Source organism: Schistocerca americana, chromosome 6 (genome assembly GCF_021461395.2).
Source record: "Schistocerca americana isolate TAMUIC-IGC-003095 chromosome 6, iqSchAmer2.1, whole genome shotgun sequence".
Classification (NCBI taxonomy): Eukaryota; Metazoa; Arthropoda; class Insecta; order Orthoptera; family Acrididae; genus Schistocerca; species Schistocerca americana.
The window spans coordinates 569,934,302-569,955,427 of record NC_060124.1 but is presented as its reverse complement, the minus strand read 5'-3'; the positions used below and the strand labels follow the sequence as shown (position 1 = coordinate 569,955,427).

The following is a 21,126-nucleotide window of genomic DNA, read 5'->3' as shown; positions in this document are numbered from 1 at the left end:
ATTTCTTCTGCACTATAGAGAAATTTATTTGGAGAACCCTTTCTGTTTATGTTATTAACCGCATTAAATAGCTTGAATGCTACATAAAATATTATTTTTCCGTATTCCAATACTGTCATGCGTTATGTGTAAGTAAGAGTTACAACATCACCCTATGCGACGTCATATTACTTTGTAACATGCCGTTTCACTAATGAGTACCTATCTCATGACGAATCCCTCGCGCAAACTTGCATCAATTTCGAGTGGAATTGGAAGGTATAGGTACATTGATAAATTAACGTTTTGTTACTTAGCTGATTTTGCTAGATCCATCACTGTCTTTTTTTCAGGGCTACAATCATCCCTGGTCATTGATTTCTGCTTGTCTATCTTAGAATTCTCAGACGACTGGTTCATAAATAATACAGAATTTGCACGAAAACACGATTTCTATTTGCTCACATGAGCTACAAAAATTCCTACTGTTTACATCTGCGCAAGACATGTCTATTCCTCACAAAAGGCCCCATGAGACTCAAACATGACTACTTTCTTGGACATCTAAAACATACTCCTTACTATTACCTCAAACATGTCTGTTTTCTGCATCTCTTCCCGCCAAGTGAGACAGAAAACTCAGATACTACGGTTGTCCAGAAAGTAAGTTCCGATCGGTCGCGAAATGAAAACCACAGTGAAAACCAGAAACGTTTTATTTGCTACAGTTAGGTACACCTTCCACCAACTTCTCTACAGAGTCACCGCTCCAACTTCGAGTTTTTTCACATTTTTGTATCAACTTTCCAGTATCCTCGTCATATAAAGCAGACGCCTGTGCTTTCGGCCAGTTATTTGCGCTGGTCTGCACCTCGTTGTCTGTGGAAAAATTTTGTATTCATATCCAGCGGTTCTTGTGAGCAGAGATGAGACTCAAGGGGAGCCAATTACTGACTGTATTGCGGGTGATCAAACGCTTCTCATCGGAAACGCTGCAGGAGCGTCTTCATTGCCCCTGCAGTGTGCGGCCGAGAATTGGCATCAAGAAGGAACTGCTCGACAGTTGTGTTATGTTGGCTGCATGATACAGCCGAAATCTCTAGCCAGGCCCTCATATATGGCGGGAGACGCTACTCCCTACGCATCTCTACGTGCTCACTGTTCACTCAAAACAGAAAAGAGCGACGCGACGGGCGTACTAGAGACACTACCCAACACATATGTGCAAAGCTTTACCGGATTTTCCCAGTGGTTTCCATTTCGCGACCGATGGGAACTTACTTTCTGGACAACCCTCGTAATTAATTTTTTAGGACAACGTGCTTAAATCATTTGCATCGCTGACAATGACAATTTTTAGATTAAGTGATACATATTTGGCAATACTTGGTGGAAAATAGACATTGAGATTAGCGTGCTGATGCTTCAAAGTTGTCTTAATTACAGTAAATATTAACAGCAATGCGTGAAATGTGGAATTTTGGTTTACATTATTTTGTACGAGCTTCGTACCTTACAAATGAAAATACTGGTACCCATTGGTATCGGAGACTTCAATACATATATTAGACTTGATAGCATAGCAACACATATTTAAAAATTTGTTAGAACTCTTACGTGAGCTTTAAAATCAAAAGAATTTTAAACTTTTTTTACGTATCCCACTTGGACGAAAACCATTTCATTTAGGCTCTGTGAAGGGAACATTGGTTTTTCTCTTCGTCTGTGAGTATGTGTTATGTATTTTATGATGTGTTCTACAGCTCGTACATAATGTGGAGATCGGTGTGGACAACGAGTAACCCATGGCTCGAGCTCATGGATGGGGGTGCTCGGTAGTACTCGTAGTGGGAGGGAAATCGACCAAATGTGATAACGAATGACGCCCGATTGAGAAATGTGCGCTGATAAGCACACGTTTAATAAATACATCATTTCATCGCCATCTTATTTTAATCATTTTATTTCCTTGCTCCGTTGTTTTTTCTGTTGCAATCACCCACAATTTATAAAGTCATTTCCTGAATATTAAATAAAAGAAGCAATATTTTTATGATATTTCAACGAAAAATCAAATTGAAAATGAAGATAAATGACTCGCGAAAGAGAATCGAGTATTTTAACGCAGAAGAGATTGAAAATAACGTAAGGCACTGCACGAGAGACATGTGTCAGAACGCACAAAAAACAATCTGTATTGTATGTATTGTATTGTATTGTATTGTATGTTAACCGGGGACCTAGAAACGACGGAGAGGCTCCATCCCCGCCGCAGCCGCAGTGGTCCACAACCCCACCACGACTACCGCAGTCCACTTCGCCCCTCCGCCGCCCCACACCGAACTCAGGGTTATTGTGCGGTTCGGCCCCCGGTGGACGTCCCAGGGAACGTCTCACACCAGACGAGTGTAACCCCTATGTTTGCGTGGTAGAGTAATGATGGTGTACGCGTACGTGGAGAACTTGTTTGCGTAGCAATCGCCGACATAGTCTAACTCAGACGGAATAAGGGGAACCGGCCCGCATTCGCCGAGGCAGATGGAAAACCGCCTAAAAACCATCCACAGACTGCCCGGTTCACCGGACCTCGACACAAAATCGCCGGGCGGATTCGTGCTGGGGACAAGGCGCTCCTTCCCACCCGGAAAACTATTTGTAACTGAAACTACAGAACACAAAACTGTGTATTACACATGAACATGTAAGTAGCGGCTGTTTACTCAGATTATTCGAGTTTTACCTCGTAGTATATGCCTGCCTTTATAAAATAATTTACTTGTCGTTATTATTACCAATTAACGAAATGTCACTGGCACGATCTAGATCGACACAATAGCACATCTCTGCCACAACCAAGTCTTCCTTGCTTAACATATTTTCGCTGAAAAGCCACTGCCAGGAATGCAAGGGACTACTTTCGTCGCTTTGGAGAGTTTGTGGAAGGCACGGACATTAATCTGCCATCCAGACAAAACTTTCTTGAAGTTATCACCTGGGGCATTCATGTTAACGTTTGGAAGTTGATGAACGCCAGCTCCGTGTCTTCTTCGCGGATCTCGGATCTTTATTGTATTCTTCCATAACTATGCTGTCTATCTTCTCACTATGATTTCTTTTCCCTACTCAGGACTAAGAGTACCTTGAAGTATGGATGGAAAAATGTAACCATGTAGTGAGAATCTTGTATCTCTGTAAGCAGTTTCTCTTTTAGCAGGTGTTCTGCAAGTCCTTTCGACAGTTTAAGTTCTGAATTCTCATACTCACTTTTTCATGAAGCTAGTAACGTCAATGCCCACGATGCCACAAAAGGCGGATTCGTTTCTGTTTGGCCCTCCATGTAGTTTGCGGATTTTTAGAATATTCCATGAATTTATTATAATAACCATTACATCAGCCTGGCCCTAAGATATTATTGCCAGCTTCTTTCTCTCTGACAACAAATTCTCAGTATCATTTTTGCGAATGAAATGGATTCAGCATCATGTACATGAATTCCATCTAGTTTCAACATCTTGGAGTGACGGTTTCTAATGTTGCCATGAAATCAGAGAGTTTCATATGCCCTACAGTTCTACGTATTGTGTGGATGATTTGAAAAAGTCAGGAAATCCTTCACTAATGAACTTTTCATCCAATATGTACCTTAATACTATGATTCTGCAGCGTTCTGCACATGGCAGACGTTTATGGTGTCGAAGATATTTCTTTACGTTCGGCCCGTGGTTCGTTAGAAATACCACTTTCATTATTTGAAGACAAGCTGTAACTATCTCAGACACTTTTACATGTAACTTCGTAAGAATGTTTCTACTCGTCTCTGTAACATCAGGGAACTTCTTATGAGGAGCAAATTGTTCCTTACATCACTTCCATCATACAATAATACTTCATGTCGCAGTAGATGAAGTATTTTTCTATAATTGACAATCCAAAGATCGCATTGGTTCAGATCAACGACTTACTTTACTTTAGGTAAGATCTCACTTCTCTTTATATTAATTACTTCTCATGTATGTCGCGTCACAGTTCTTGCAGAACGACAAATCTCTTGGGCATTCACTGTGCCGTACTTTGCACCACTGCCAACCAGATATTATGGAAGACTAATATGATAATGAAACTTCCTGACAGATTAAAACTGTGTGCCGGACCGAGACTCGAACTCGGGACCTTTGCCTTTCGCGGGCAAGTGCTCTACCAACTGAGCTACCCAAGCACGACTCACGACCCGTCCTCACAGCTTTACTTCTGCCAGTACCTCGTGTCCCACCTTCCAAACTTAACAGAAGCTCTCATGCGAACCTTGCAGAACTAGCACTCCTGAAAGAAAGGATATTGAGGAGACATGGCGTAGTCACAGCCTAGGGGATGTTTCCAGAATGAGATTTTTGCTCTACAGCGGAGTGTGCGCTGATATGAAACTTTCCTGGCAGATTAAAACTGTGTGCCGGACCGAGACTCGAAACCGGGACCTTTGCCTTTCGCGGGCATGTGCTCTACCAACTGAGCTACCCCAGCACGACTCACAAGCCGTCCGCTTCACTTTGGAAACGCTTAAAAATCGTAAGTACAATTGTTTTGATGATGATATCGTCTGAGTCGTTAGGCCACGTTATAGAAGAAGAAACTAAAACTTGCACCAAAGAACATCCTGGTCAGGTTTTATGTTGCTTCTTTGTTTACGAAAGTGCCACTCTGGAGCACATCGGTTCCATTTTCGCGCAAAACAGCACAAAGCTCTTCCATGCAAGTCTGACCACGAGCTATTTCACGTGGAATGGAAACTTCTACGAAAGTCTGGAAGGCATTGCCATGGGCAGTCCTCTTACTCCAGTTGTGGCCAACTTCGTCATGGAACATTTCGAAGCACAGTTACTGGACTTGGCACCTTGAAAACCAAGGTATGGTACAGGTATGTCGATGATAGCTTCGTTGTGTGGAGCAATGGTGAGGAACAGCTCGGTGACTTTCTAAGATACCTGCAGACTCGATGCCAACTAAAAATTTACCATGGAAGTAGAAAAGGACAAAAAACTACCATTTCTAGAGGTGCTTGTCACAAGGGATGGCGAAAACCTGGAACAAACACAGACTGTCAAATCACCACCCGAGCCAGAAAAGAGGCATGATTAATACGCTCGTAACGTGAGCAGGATGAATATGTGAGTCTCAGAATCTCAGACGCGAAATACAACACCTGGAAAGTGTTCAAAAGAGCAGTGGGTACTCCACAAGCTATATTAGAAGCTTAACAGCGCCAAACACTCGACGAAATAACAAATCAGCAAAAGAAATGTCGGGTACGGCCTTTCTGCCATACATTCCCAGAGTGACGTATAGAATCGACCGTATATTGCGAAAACACGGCGTAAAGACTATTTAAAAACCTCTAAAGAAGATCAAAGTGTGTCTCAGATCGGTAAAGGAGGAAAAGGAACCACTTGCAATGTCAGCAATATACTGCATACCATGCACATGCAGAAAGTTAATGTTACAATGACTGGACGATAAGTCAACACCAGGATGGCAGAACAATGGTTCGAATGGCTCTGATCACTATGGGACTTAACATCTGAGGTCATCAGTCCCCTAGAACTTAGAATTACTTAAACCTAACTAACCTAAGGACATCACACACATCCATGCCCGAGGCAGGATTCGAACCTGCGACCGTAGCGGTCTCGTGGTTCCAGACTGAAGCGCCGAGAACCACTCGGCCACACTGGCCGGCCGATGGCAGAACATTGCAGGTGGAGCAGGTGGAGAAATCGGCCATGACAGAGCACGCACTGTGTGAGACCAACTATATAGTAAATTTCGCCGACACAGAAGCTCTGGCTGTAGGGTAGCTATACAAATACACAAACACGAGAATAGCTTCAGCAAGAAAGAAAAAATTCTCAAGGTAAACGGATCCGACTTTCAAGCACTGCAGAGAGCGACCATTGCCGGTATCAAGGAAGAACCGCTCCGGAAATGACCATGGAGAAGCCGTTGGACGTTGTCGTGCCAGGTACACATAGCCTGCGGCCGCGAGTTCGACTCAGAACAACATAAAACGTATACACCTACTGAACGCCCTCCTTTCCACCATAATCCCAAACCTATCCTTGATGCTCAGTTACTCCTTAACGACAGAAACCATCCCGATAGCGTGGAAGACAAGCAAAATCATACTGATCCCCAAACCCGACAAACCACGGACCGACCCACTCTCATACCGACCAATCTCACTACTAGACGTCATAGCAAAACCTACGAACGCATACTGATCGTCAGATTACGAAAATACGTCGACAGCAAACACTTACTTCCCTTGCTCCAAGTCGGCTTCGACTCCAATCTCTCCACCACAGACCCGCTACTCAAACGGACATGTGACATAATCAAAGGCTTCAACAAATCGCACCGTACGCTGGCCGTATTCTTAGATATCGAACGCGCCTTCGACTGGCTACAGCATAATGGACTTACATTCATACTACTCTAACTACGCCTACCACCAAAATTTGTAGACTTCATAAGAATCCAAATCCCTGGCCGTCACAGTAAAGTGCACATCCAAGACGCTATCATAGAATCACTCACCCTGGAGACGGGGGTCCGGCAAGGTGCGATATCATCCCCGCTACTGTATGCGCTATACACACAACGACACACACAGCCAGACAGACCAACACGAAAAAGTTGCCCTGTGTGCTGACGACCCCGCCTAATGGTGCACGGGGCTCAGAACCGACGCCATATAAAAGAGAAAGTGGTAAAGTGGAAACGTCCCCTAAGAAAAATAAATGAATTACTGTGCTGATAAACATCTTACGTTTTTTGATTTTCAAACAGCTGAGCAAAACTGAACATTCAGACATTCACTAAAGTGACACACAATATTTTTAGCGCAACGCAGTCTGACTTTCAACAATCCCTACAAAAGAATGGCCCTGACTAACAATAACCTACACCTTTCATGAATCCTTACCTCACAAAAATCTTCGTTACTCGAACTACTGCAATACAGCGAGCGCCAATACTGCCAGCTACATAAAAGATTCTAACTACTGAAGGACATAGTTAGCAAATGAAAGATTTTTATAAAGAACAAACAATGTATTTACCTTAATAGTGTTCAAAAGTCATATATATATTTTCATGACATCCAGTCTTACAAATTTACAGTCTCTGAGGGACACATGTCCAGATCATCCGCTCTCAAAACTCCGCCATATCTCTCCCCACATCCACCACTTCTGGCGGCTCACTTCCAACTGCACAACGCTACGCGCTGTTAACATCCGGCTGCCCAACACTACAATAGCAAACAACAATGCAAACCAGCCACAGACTGCACACAGCACAGCTAGTGATTTTCATACAGAGCGCTACGTGGCGCTACCAATAAAAAAACATAAACAGCCTACTTACAAAGTACCTGACCAAACCAGAGACCTGGATGACGAAATGGCGGATAAGACCCAACTCGACCAAAACACAACCAGTACTGTTCCAACACCGCAACCTAACCAGAAAACGACGGCGAAAACACGAGGACATAACACATCGACTATGGAACGAGCTCCTACGACTGACTGACACCGCGAGATACCTCGGCGTTCATCTCGACAAACACCTTAACCATCAAACCCACCAACAATACCTACTCAACAAAACGAGGAAACGACAGCAGTTAATCTGACAAGTACAAGGAGGAACGTATGGCTTCTCCATCAGGCATAACCCCACTACAGACTGGTCAAGCCAAGGGCAAGACATGGCTCACACATATTACACAAACGACCCGACATGGAGGACATACTGGAGACCAAGCCACACACAACAGGACTGTCGAAAGCCAAACACATATACCCAGCACAAACAGTAGCGCAAAACTCAACGGACGATATCCCCGACCTACGATGACACAACTGACACAAGAAGAAAGTAACCCTCCTCACCTAGGCGAGAGATGGTAACGCGTAAACGAACGGCCCAGTACGTCACGACGGTTCCCCGCATCTATCCCACAAAACGCAACACACTTGACAACAAAACACTGAACATAATAGCATTAAGGCAATCATAGATAAGTTAAGGAACCATTGTAGGAATCAGCACCAAGTACCGACGTAACAGGAAAGGAGGATACGTAACATTAGCAGCAAGCAGCTCCAAGTACTGAGGCAAGAGGAAAGGAGAAGGTATAAGATTAGTTGTAACTTACAAGACATTAACTACAACACCATTCACTGGCAAATTTTAAGTCTAATTAAAATTCCCTTATCCATTCATATTTGCCTAAAACGTTTTCTTCCTTTCTTTTGGATTGTTTTAGAGTAATGGAAAGGACAAAAAATTTGTATATTGAATTTCCCATTATATTGTTTTGTTATTTTCATTAAAAAGAAATGTGAAAACTAGGAATAGCACGTAGTTAAATATATGAAAAATTGGAAATAAAATAATAATTGTAACCCCTGGCTGATGAAGAGCATCAGACGAACGTCGGCCGAAGAACCTGAGTCAGAAGCCAACAGGCAGTTTGTCAACAAGTGGCCACGAAAGCCTTGAAAATTTTGCACCACGTTATACACTTCAGTTTTCAGGTATCCAGAAAAACCAGTGAAATCTTGATTGCCGCTGAGGGATGGAAACGTCGAGCCAGCGAGGGAGTTTGAAGAGGAATATGACGCGGATCAACAACAGAGAATATTTTATCTTCAGTGAAATAGGCTACGAAAGACAGCAGATTTCAAAATAATTCGTCATTTTCCTAAAATAACGACCATCGAATGATAATTAGGTTTCTCGGATCCCCTCCCCGCCTCTTTTCGTAGCGACATTCTTAGCTACTTCATGTAACAGTTAATTAATGTGAATAAGTGCTTCTCGGAGTTCCTGTCGTTTCATATTTGTAGTCAGTCTCCAGCTTTCTCTACTTCCTCCGCCGCCATCGTCAGGAGGTTTCAGTAGGTCGTTATGTACGTTTCGTACGTAATTGGTCGAATTATGTCCTGGAGACACGAAGAACTCACGGAAATTTCGTAGCCTGCCGGAGATCATGTATATGTCTGTGAATGAAGAACATCAGTAACGATGCTGATTTCGTTAGATAGCGGATGGCTTAGCTGATTTCTCTGTTGGCTTCCAACCAGCGGAAGACGAACACGTACCAGCTAGCAGAGAGGTTTCTGTTTGCCTTGTATGAACCTTTTGTATAGGTTGGTACCACAATGGGGGTTCCTCTGGCCACTTCCGTAGGTACGGATGCGGTTTTGGTTGGAGCGAATGCTCGCGGAGTGTTCCGTGGGACGCGAGACGGGTGACACCTACTCGTGGTAAGTCTGCCTTTCCGCTGGGAAGTTAATGTTGTGTTTAATGTAAGATTTTCAAAGCTAGTCATAGTAAATTATTCCTTTCATAGTTCATTGTTCATTATAGTCTGTGACAAATTTTACTTGCTAATTCGCGAATGTTAAACGCGTTAAAATCCAGGGACGGTGTAGGCTATTGTTCAGTTAAACTGTTAATTAAACACGTGGAACTGTGTTGAGTTTCTTGTGATTCAGTTCATTTCGTTTAGTATCCCTTTCGTGAGAGCATATATATTGCGTATGATTTACGTGATTTTATGACCGAATTTTGGGCAGTTCCTCTCGCTTGATAACATTCTTTGTGCAGGCTTTTGTTTGTGAGAACCGCATGGTCGTGATCTAATGAGAAAGTCTACAGTGCCAAGGTCACAGTGATCATCCGCTGTAGAATATCTCACCAAAAATGGTTCAAATGACTCTGAGCACTATGGGACTTAATTTCTGAGGTCATCAATCCCATAGAACTTACAACTATTTAAACCTAACTAACCTAAGTACATCACACACATCCGTGCCCGAGGCGACCTGCGACCGTAGCGGTCGCGTGGTTCAAGACTGTAGCGCCTAGAACCTCTCGGTCCTGGCAGGCAATATCAGACCAATTGTGATTCTTATTTATTCTTCATTTTTGTAGCAATTCACTTTAATAGAAATTTTATTCATTTATCCCGTATGTTAAAATCAAGGGATCAGCTCCTCTCGCTACCCACGTGTCCTGTGGTGAAGGTTTTTATTTCTTTTCCTTCTCCTTAGTCTCTGAAGTGCGTGTGAAAGTAAGTGTTCGTGATTAAACCATCCTTTGATCATTCCTCTTCCATAAATCGTAGATCTTGCAGGGGACTCCGAAGGTCTAGGTTTAATTAATATACGACGTAATAGACTGTAGGCAACCGCAACCATAATATTACTCACTATATACGTTCATGTGTGTAATTAAATTTAGCGATATAATAAATTTCTTTTGCCAGAGTTTTTGCGTACGCTCTCACTGCTAAAATTCGACTCCGTGCTTCATCCAGCTCTAATGTACGGCACATCCTACTGCATTCCGTTTGCGCAACAGTTGTACTGAGGCCACATTTTACCACTCATATTCAGATTAGTTGTAAAGATACCCATTAATATTGAAAATACATTTAACATAATCGTATGTCTGCGCATGAGACTGCGTTACGGAACATCGGATTTGTGGACATCGCCATACTTAAGTTGGAATCGGTGCTCTGTGGACAGTCCTCGTATCGTTCGTATCGACTGACTGATGTATAGCTATCACGTTCGGAAGTTACTGTTGAGGGAGAGTTCAATATGTGATGCAGCGCCTTTTCTCTGAAAGAAAGTTGGTTTTATGCGGCGTTCCAATACGTCGTATTATTTCTCACTCTTTTGATTACAAAACCGCATTTTTCAACATGATATCCGTTCAATGCGACAGCTTTACGCCACTTTACTGCGGGGTCGTATGCCCGCATGGCACCACATAACTGGTCGATGTTGGTGGCAACGTCTTACTGCATCAGTTACCTCCCCATCATGAACGTGCTGCTTCCCGTGGGCCAAAGAGATCGAAGTCGGAAGGTACGAGATCCGGGCTGTTTGGCGGATGAGGAAGAACAATCAAATAAAGTTCTGTGAGCTCCTCTCGGGTATCCAGACTTGTGTGACGCCTTGCGTTGTCTTGGAGAAGATGTTTGTTTGCGTTTTTGTGACAACGAACACGCTAAAGTCGTTTCTTGAATTCCAACACTGCAGGAATCACAGCTGTTTGCAGCCAGCCGGTGCGCGGGAGATCGTACAGGTTTGCGCGACCTTGGTGCGATTATGACAGACGCCATGCCCAGCGACTCACCGTGCCTTTGTTCAGCGCCTTCGAACATCTGGGATGCTCCGATTTTCTCCGTAAAGAATCTCAATGACAGCCCTCTGCTTGGACCACACCTCCGTTACAGACATAATTTTGAAGGCTACGTGTAGCGCTGCCACCTGTCGGAACTTCGTGAAGCTACAAAAATTGAAGCGGGAATATTCCACGATGTCCCACAACAAGTTCTCAATTTATTCAACAGAAATTGGAAGGGATAAAAACAATTACACTATTTATTGAACGCCCCTCGTATAAATTCGAGGAAGACCATGACCAAGACTGTCTTTTCTGAGTACAGTATCTCTGTGTATGTTGGGTGGTCGGAAGATGGACCGAATACCGTGTCTACACAGCCTTCTGCCTTCTTTATTTATAGTAGCTACAAAGAACGAAAGGTAACGTCCCCCGGGGCTCTGTCCTCTCCCCTCTCATTTATCTCTTGTATACGGCTGATATGCCCAAGCCACCCCCACCCGTCCACCTTCTCCAGTATGCTGATGACACCGCCTTCGTGGCTCTCTATACTACCCTTCAACGGTCCCAACGCACCCTCCAAACCCACCTTAACCAATTCACCACTTGGTGTAACCAGTGCTTCCTCCATCTCAACCCCTCCAAAACCCGGGCAATCATCATAGGCTGCACCACCCGCTCCTTCCGTCTCTATGATTTCTACCTCACCCTTTATGGTCATCCCATCCAGCTCATCCCCACCCTGAGATACCTTGGCCTCACCCTCGACCGTCACCTCACCTGGACCTCCGGACCATCCAGCAGAAAGCCCATTCCTGCCTCTGCATCCTGAAACTCTTGTCTGGCCAGACATGGGGATTGCATCCTTCCACCATCCACCACACCTACAAATGCCTCATCCTTCCTATCCTGTGTTATGCCAGCATTACCTGGATCTCTGCACCCACCCACTTTTACAAGGCCCTCCAAATCCTTGAACACCATGTGCTCTGCCTTGCCTTCCATATCCGCCTTCTTTCCCCCACACAGCTCCTGTATGAACTCATGCCCTTCCCCCACCTCATCCTCTTCCTCCAGCATCTCCACATCCTTTACACTGTCCGCAGGCTTGATCCCCCAACCCCCTGGCTTCCTCCTTCCTATCCACCCCCCGCCCATTGCTGCGCCTCTATCACTGTATCCTTCCCTCCTCCCACCTCCACAGCCTCCATCTCCTTCCCCAGGGCAATTTCCAGCACCTCCCCCTCTCGGATGATGAACTTCGCCGTGACTTATGTCCTTCCTTCCAATTATAATCTGGCCTTGTGCCCCCATCCCCATGGCCCCCTTTTTCCTCTCCCCTCCTTCTCCCAGAGCGGATATTCTACCTCCCCCCCCCCCCCCCCGCCCCTGAGACCCTGCACCTCATCCTCGCCTCTTTCCCTCCCATGTCTCTCCCTACCTGGCACTCTTCAGCGCGCCCTCCACGTCTCCCCCCTCTCTTCCCCTCCCTACCCCTCTTCCCTGCTCCCTCGTCTCCTTGCGCCTGGCAGATCCTCCGTTTTGATCATCGTCAGTGTGCCACGTCAGTGTTGTGTTTAGCGCTGTTTCTCCTGTGCGTCGAGAGGTGTGATTCTAATTTTGTGCTGGCCTTGTACTTAGTGTTACAGTCAGTAATTGTTATGTGCTACGCCATCCGTCGATACTTTTATGCTCCGGTCACACTGCGCCTTGTGTTTCTTTTAATTGTCCCAGTGTGGTTTTTTGTGTGTGCTACTTTTTTATGGTTTTTATCTACATTTTACAGTCGCCCCTTTTTTGTCTATTGTCTTCCACGATGTTCCCCCTTTTTTATATCTATTAACACCGTGTTTTCTCCTTTATGTTATTTTTAAATGTCTTCTGTTATTTGTTCTATGTCTTTCGGCTGAAGAGCAGCGTGTATGCTGCTTCCAGCCCACCCTGATGGGGAATTGAAATACAATAAAGAAAATAAGGAAAACGAAAAGTGTGCTATAGGCTGATAACCTTCTGATGATTTTATCTTTGTTTAATGTCTATGGCTAACTTAATATCTCGATCGCTATAGCCGTTCTTATGGAATACATTTTTCGGTATCCGATCTCGAAATTCATGTGCTCCTTATCATAAACATCGTATGCTCTATGTACTGGCATACATAAAACTGCTTTCCTATTCAACGGATGTAGGCGTTGTGCACCAAGACACAGGTCTGTGTGTGTTGGCTACTGGTTAACAAAATTTGGTAGTCTCATGCACAGACATACGAGTACGTCTGCTGAAATGGAAATATTACCCATTTATCTATCTACCAGGTTTCTGTGATCAGAGAAGCTGTCGGGATCAGAATGTGTATCAATAACTTTAGCTGGACGGTAGATACACTTTTGGTGGTGCGTAAAAGTTTATAGCCGAAACGCAGCATAGGAATAAACTGAGGCATCCAACATCTCTGGTATCACATGGAAGTTACGTGGCTTCGTAAAGTACCTACGACGTAATTCGGCTAACTAAATGCGACAGTACCACAGGGCGTATTGAAATCTCGTGACGATGACGACTGTGGGAGTAGCCGGATGTTGCGGATTGAATACTCGTAAATCTGACGGAGCAAGAAACCCATGCAGTATTTATTCAAGAATGTCGCCGCAAATAATTACATTGTGAAATTAATAAACTTAGCTGAAAGGACCCAACACAGCAAAGGCACGAGCTAGTATTTTACGCAGTCTATACCGTAAAGCAAGCCAGAGCGTATGCAGGCAGAAACGTTTAAGCAGCGCCGGAAAAAAGAGAGAGTCCCCCGACAAGAGTAACACAGAGTTAGGGGCAGGAGGGGGGCCGTCGACTCCTGCAAACGGACTGCCCAGGAACAAAAGAAAACAATTGTTCTTTTGGGAGGGAAACCGCGTTTGAGCTCCAGCGACGGCCGCCGGAGCGTTTTTAACAGAGCGCCGGATTAATCGCTGCCGCCGAGGAAATGAGTGCTTCCGACGGGAATGCAGTCAAAGAAACACCAGCCGCACACGGCTACCATACAGAAAAAAAACACGCACCTCCACCCGTTCGTCGCCAGACCTCTGTGAGCCCTGCGAACAGTCCTGCGCATTCTCGAGCGCACGGAAACCCTTTCAGTTGGCTCCATCTACGTCACACGGTTTCACGTACGTGATGGTCGAGACACTTATTTTGGCTGAGCGTCAGTCAAATTTTATGCTATGTTGCAGTTCAGAAAAATATTTCCACTTAATTTGAACGCGATATTTTCTTGTTTCACTTCACCTTACTTGATTTTTGCTTGAACGTTGGTATTTTTAGAACCATGCGAAGGCTGTTCAAAAAGTAAGGTGACTTTTCAAATTACGTGGGGAAACGTACATTCGGTTATCGATCTTTTTATGTTGGTACACATGTCCCGAATATATGTCCACAGTTTCAAGTGTACAGCATATTTCCTGTGTTTTTGACAGATAGAAAAGTTACACGTGTTTTGGTGCGCTTGGCGATTTTCGATTATTATAACCAAATGGAGCAAAGAATTTGCATCAAATTTTGTGTGAAAAATAGAATCAAGTACTCTAAAATACTTGAAATGTCGACAGAGCCGTACGGTGAATCTGCTGTAAGTAAAAAAAAATGTTTACAGGTGGTACAAGCACCTCCACGATGGCCGAGAAAATGCCAATGACGAACCTCGCTCTGGACGCGCCAGCACATCAACAACGGATGATAACGTCGAAGCTGTGAAAAAATTTGTTTTGTAAAATCGTCGAATTACCGTAAGAGAAGTTGCTGATAATGGAATAACAGTCGCCTCGCGTCACGCAATTTTTTCGGCTGTGATGGGCATGGGACGTGTGTCAGCGAAGTTCGTTCCAAAAACTTCTCAATTTTGATCAGAAGAACCGTCGCATGAGCATCGCTCAGGAGCTCTAGAATGACGTCAGTGATGACCCTGATTTGCTCAAAAGGCTCATAAATGGTGACGAAACATGGATTTGTGGCTATGACGTCGAAGCCAAAGTCCAAGCGTCCCAATGGAAGCATCTCGGAGAGCCAAGACCGAAAAAAGCATGCCAAGTTCGATCAAATGTCAAAGTTTTGCTCACTGTTTTTTTTCAGTTACGGTTTCTTTTGCTTCAACGTCGTACGGTCAATAAGGAATATTAGCTTGACGTTATGCGTCGTTTGCGAGAAGTAATACGTAGAAAATTCCCGGAATTGTGGAAAAAACAATTCAAGGCTTTTGCATCACGACAATGCACCTGCTCATTCATCGTTGCTTGTGAGAGATTTTGTGGCCAGAAGCAACACGACAATCACGCCTCAGCCACCATATTCAGCGGATTTAGCGGGCTGCAACTTTTTCCTGTTCCGAAAACTGAAGAGACCTATGAAAGGATTAAGACCTTTAACGACTGAGGAAATAAAAACTGCATCGCTGAAAGTACTCAAGTCTGTGCCAAAAAATGCTTATAATAAGTGCTTCGAGGACTGGAAGAAGCGGTGGCAAAGTGTATTGTACCTGAGGGGGATTACTTTGAAGGGGACAACATGAATATTGATGAATAAATAAGTACTTTTTCATAAAAATATAAAGTCATCTTACTTTTGAAGACACCTCGTACATCAGTCAGAACTATTACCAAGTGATTTAAAATAATATATTTTAGGAAGAGAATTTTATTTGCAAGATTTAAAAATAGATACAGTCAACATGATTTATAAATCTCGTAGACAAGCTGTTATGTACTAATTTGAAAAGAGGGCCTGTGCCAGTAACACGCCATTATGCCGTTACCTGCCGTTGCAGTACATTGTGACATTTTGCACACACTAACAGATGCTGAAGCGTGAAAAAGTCTTTTTCCTTTAGTCCGGAATGAAACCAACTTGCAATAAGTTTCAACTTGATATTTTGTATGTTTATCGTTCTTAAACACAATTGCTATGATGTTACTACGGTCCTAAGTATCTGTAAAAGGTCCCTGCGGAGTATGTAAGCAGGTGTGTTTCGTCTATGCATCTAAATGAAAGGCAGTTTGTCTTTGCCATACGCGTTTCGCTTCTTTTATTTATGAAACATTTTCAGAGGCGATTTCCAGTGTTGTTAGTCCATATTAGTCCGTATGTGTGATCCTGGACATGTGTTCATTCGGTCCTCATGCTCCTGGTGGCCGATTTCCGGTGATTTTTCACTCACGTTTGTTATAACCAATCACGTGCACCTTTCCTTTTTCTCATCTGTATGTGTGTGTGTGAGTGTGTGTGTGTGTGTGTGTGTGTGTGTGTGTGTGTGTGTGTGTGTGTGTGTGCGTATGAGGGAGGGAGAGAGATAGAGAGAGGGTGTTTACGGAGAGTAGTGCTGCCAACAAGGTAAAGTATTCGAGTTATGTTATGAGAAGAAAGAAGGATATTTCAACGAGCAAACAGAAACTGGTTTTAGTGCTAAAGAAATACAAGAGATTCAAACAGGGAAACTTCAAGCGAACTGTTGATTGGCCCAAAACACGGAGAAACGTTTTAAAAAAGAAGATAGATATTGGAACAACAAGCTTGCGAGACAGACGTGGTCGTAAGAAAGACGCAAGTTTCCGACTGTGTAGGTCAAATAGGTATTAGCAAAGAGAGTTCTCGTCACATGCCCCCAAAACTGAGCAAGATTTCACAGGACCTGGTGCGTAGGACATTCGCAACTGAGAGGTATTATAATTAATTTAGAGAAATCCACTTCAGTTGTAATAATTTTTATTTAAACCACGACCGGTTTCGAGATTTTAAAATCCCATCTTCGGCAGTATGAAATTATAGTATCTGGAAATACAGAACATGCGATCGGGTCAATCGCTGCATGTTGGTGGGAAATGTCCGCCGCTGAGCAGTCGCACGTTAAGAACTCCAGGCACCACAGTGTGCAGGGACCTCCGTGGTCAGCACTGCAGTCCTCCACTGTGATGACTCCGTTTCGAATCTCGGTGTCACAAGAAACTTTTCACCACTAGTTCTGCCTCAACAATAACAGTGGATGGAGATATTATCACCGGTAAGATCCCAGTAGGCAAAGGAGTGCGTCAGTGTGACACCATCTCTCCGGAACTGTCCCCCCTTGCAGTGGGAGATGCATTCACGTCACTAGACTGGAGTAGCAGAGGTATATAAATCAGTGACACATGTCTGAATCACGTATACTTCGTCGATAATTTTATGCTCATTACTGAAAATCAGAAAGAACTAAAGAGAACGCTCTAAGAGCTAAAGCCTATATTTCGCTTGGAAATGATCAGTAAAACAAAAATACCAAGTCAAGACACCAGCCTATAGAAGCTGTTGATGAATATATCTACCTAGGTCACAAGCTTGAACTAGGGGAAAAATTAATAAATCAGTTCCCGCTGGCAACTAATGTCTTAAATTCCTTTGTGTTTGTGATTTATCTTTGTTGATTTTTTGAGGCAGCAAATGAATGACACTAACATATTCGCCTCAGAACTGTTATCGAGTCTAAGAACTTTCAGACCGGAACAAAACAGGAAGGAAGTTGTATAGTATCACAGAGAAGAAGATTTTGTCCATGCTTCACAGTCTTCGTGTTGACCCTGAGGCATGGAATTTTACATAAACGACAGCCTCCCAGAATACAGTAAGCGTGTAGTGCGTAATACAGGTAAGCTTAAGAGTAAAATGTAAATACCTTGTGGCTAGGGCCTCCCATCAGGTAGACCGGTCGCATGGTGCAAGTCTTTCGATTTGACGAAATTCGGCGACTTGCGTGTCGATGGGGATGAAATGATGATGATTAGGACAACACAACACTCAGTCCCTGAGCGGAGAAAATCTCCGGTCTAGACTGCAATCGAACCCGGGCCGTTAGGTATGTCATTCCGTCGCTCTGACCACTCAGCTGCCAGGGGCGGACAGCTTAAGAGTATTTCGACTTCGTTCAAAGGGGGACTCTGAAAAATGATATATTTTACACTGTTATTCATAACTGCACTGTACTGTTACAATTTGAGCTTTAAGTCGTTCTGTACATCTTTGAGTTCTTCTCACCTGTCAGAAACATCTCTCCCAGCAATCCATGCAATACGAGAACATCTACATCTATACCCTGCAAACTACTGTCAATTATATGGCGGACGCTACTTGCCTTTGCACAACAGAATAAGATTGCTTCCAATTTCCATTCGCCTTTCGATCACGGAAAGAATTATTGCTTAATTCTCTCTGTGCCCGTTGTAATTATTCTAATGTCGTCTTCACTGTTCGTACGGGAAATATACACTGGAGTCTGTAGAATGTTCCTAAATTCTCAATTAATGTTAGTTCTTTAAACACTGTAATTAGGCTTAAGTCGTACACCTGACGTGTATCTTCACATTTTTCAGCACTTCCGCGACGCACTCGGGAGACAAACTAATTTGCGGTAGCCATCTTTGTATACCTCCAATACACCCTGCTTACATTATTCAGTATTCTATAAATGAGCGGACGTTTATCACTTGTTTTACTTACGATTAAGCTTATACTTTCGTTCAGTTTCCTGTCTCCACAAGTTTCAGCACCCAGGTATTAATAAGAGATGAAGCACACATTTTTACATTACATTCGTGACCATTTATAGCAAGTTGTCAGTATTTAATACTCTTCGATAATTTATCAAGACAGAAAGAAAATTTGCCCAGTTGTTCTCAGACAGTACTTTTTTACAAAGAACTGCAGCATCTGACAACAGTCGGAGATTACTGATAATACCGTCTGCGACGCTACTAATATATAACATGAATATGAAGGTTGCTTGATCTCTGCCAATCTTCGGCATCTTCCCTACCTTGAAATCTCCTTTTCATTGGTCATCAGACTTCTGACTGGTTTGGTGGGGCCCGCCACGAATTCCTTTTCTGTGGCAACCTCTTCATCTCAGAGTAGCACTTCCAACCTACGTCCTCAATTATTTGCTGGATGTATTCCAATCTCTACATTTTTTTGCCTATACCGCTCACTCTAATTCCGTGGAAGTCATTCCATGAGGTCTTAACAGATGTCCTATCATGCTCTCCCTTCTCCTTGACAGCGTTTTCCACATATTCCTTTCGTCGCCGATTCTGGGCAGAACCTCCTCATTCCTTACCTTTTCTGTACATCTAATTTTCAACATTCGTCTTCAGCACCACATCTCAAATGCTTCGATTCTCTTCCGTTCCAGTTTACCCACACCCACTGTCCATGTTTCACTACCGTACAATGCTGTACTCCAAACGAACAGTCTCAGAAATTTCTTCTTCATATTAAGGCCTACGTTTGATAATAGTAGATTTCTCTTGGCCAGAAATGCCCCTTTTGCCAGTGCTAGTCTGCCTTTGATGTTCTTCTTGCTCCATCCGTCATTGGTTATTTTGCTGCGTAGGTAGCAGAATTCGGTAACTATTTTGTGACCATCAAACCTGATGTTAATTTTCTCGCTGTTCTCATTTCTGCTACTTCTCATTACTTTCATCTTTCTTCGATTTACTCTCAATCCATATTCTGTACTCAGACTGTTCATTCTATCCAGCAGATCACGTAATTCTTGTTCACTTTCGCTGAGGATAGCAATGTCGTCAGCTAATTGTATCATTGATCTCCTTTCACCTTGAAGCTCAATTCCAGTGCTGAACCTTATACTGTCACAAATTTCTCTTAACAATTTACCCGATCATACATTAACATGTAATTAAGGTGTCATGAAAAGTGAGGACCCAGAATCAAGCCCTGTGGGACGTTTCTTAGCACAGAGCTTTTAGGTGCTAACACACTTTGTCAGGCGGTGCCTTTGGTCTGTGATGCTGCTCTTCCACACACTGTTAGGAGCTACAACCCAGTGTTGTGACGCACGCTGCCTGCCTGTGTTGCAGCGCTGCCCGAGGGTCCGCCCACGCTGGTGGCGGAGCGTGAGCGCTACTACCCGGGGGACCTGCTGAGGGCCAACTGCACGGCGCCCCCGTCCAGGCCGGCGGCGCAGCTCTCCTTCTACATCAACGACGAGCCCGTCGGCAGTCGAAGACCCGACCTCAGCATCAAGGAGCTGCCGGTATGTGTGTGTGTTTCCTCCAGACGCGCCACATTGGTCTCACTGTAAACCAAGTGATCGTGTTTGTATAAGCACCTCATTTACGAAGCTTGCTTTCTCGCTTATTTGTTATATACAGTTATGGTGGTTCACTTTCAAAAATGGTTCAAATGGCTCTGAGCACTATGGGACTTAACATCTATGGTCATCAGTCCCCTAGAACTTAGAACTACTTAAACCTAACTAACCTAAGGACAGCACACGACACCCAGCCATCACGAGGCAGAGAAAATCCCTGACCCCGCCGGGAATCGAACCCGGGAACCCGGGCGTGGGAAGCGAGAACGCTACCGCGGTTCACTTTCACATTTTAGTATCTGGTACCCTCTTTGCAATATCTAATTGCGTACTGCCTACTAAATTCATTCGCATTGCGACCATATATTTACTCACAATCAATTACAAAGACAGTCATCATTTACTCTATTAACAGTGTAGCGACAATATAATTTATTGCACCATTATTGTAGCTTCATACTGATATACAATATTCTTCGCATATATTCTTATAACACTAAACGATGTAACAAATATCGTTGAACCATTATGTGCCTGAGCGAGAGAGGAAGGAGAGGCACACAGCAGTCAATCGCAATCCCATTAGCTTTTAGTATGATTGTAAACCTATATTTCGGCTAAAAAATAAACATCTTCAGAGCAGTTTCATTATAATTCAACAGACGTGAGGCAGTTCATGTCACCATATGTTCCAACATGTGTATAGGCAAAAGGACACTGAGGTGGGACCAGCCGCTGTGGCCGAGCGGTTCTACGCGCTTCAGTCTGGAGCCGCGTGACCGCTACGGTCGCAGGTTCGAATCCTGCCTCGGGCATGGATG

The 21,126-nt window shown here is 43.9% G+C and overlaps 1 protein-coding gene across 1 annotated transcript in view; it reads left to right on the top strand.

The window, feature by feature from the left end:
* LOC124619718 overlaps positions 1 to 21,126 on the top strand; it is a 1,383,482-nt gene that overhangs the window by 1,154,920 nt on the left and 207,436 nt on the right. Inside the window, exon 4 of the mRNA XM_047146279.1 lies at positions 20,073 to 20,248. Within this exon, the coding sequence (XP_047002235.1) occupies positions 20,073 to 20,248 (176 nt within the window). The remainder of the gene's footprint in view (positions 1 to 20,072; positions 20,249 to 21,126) is intronic.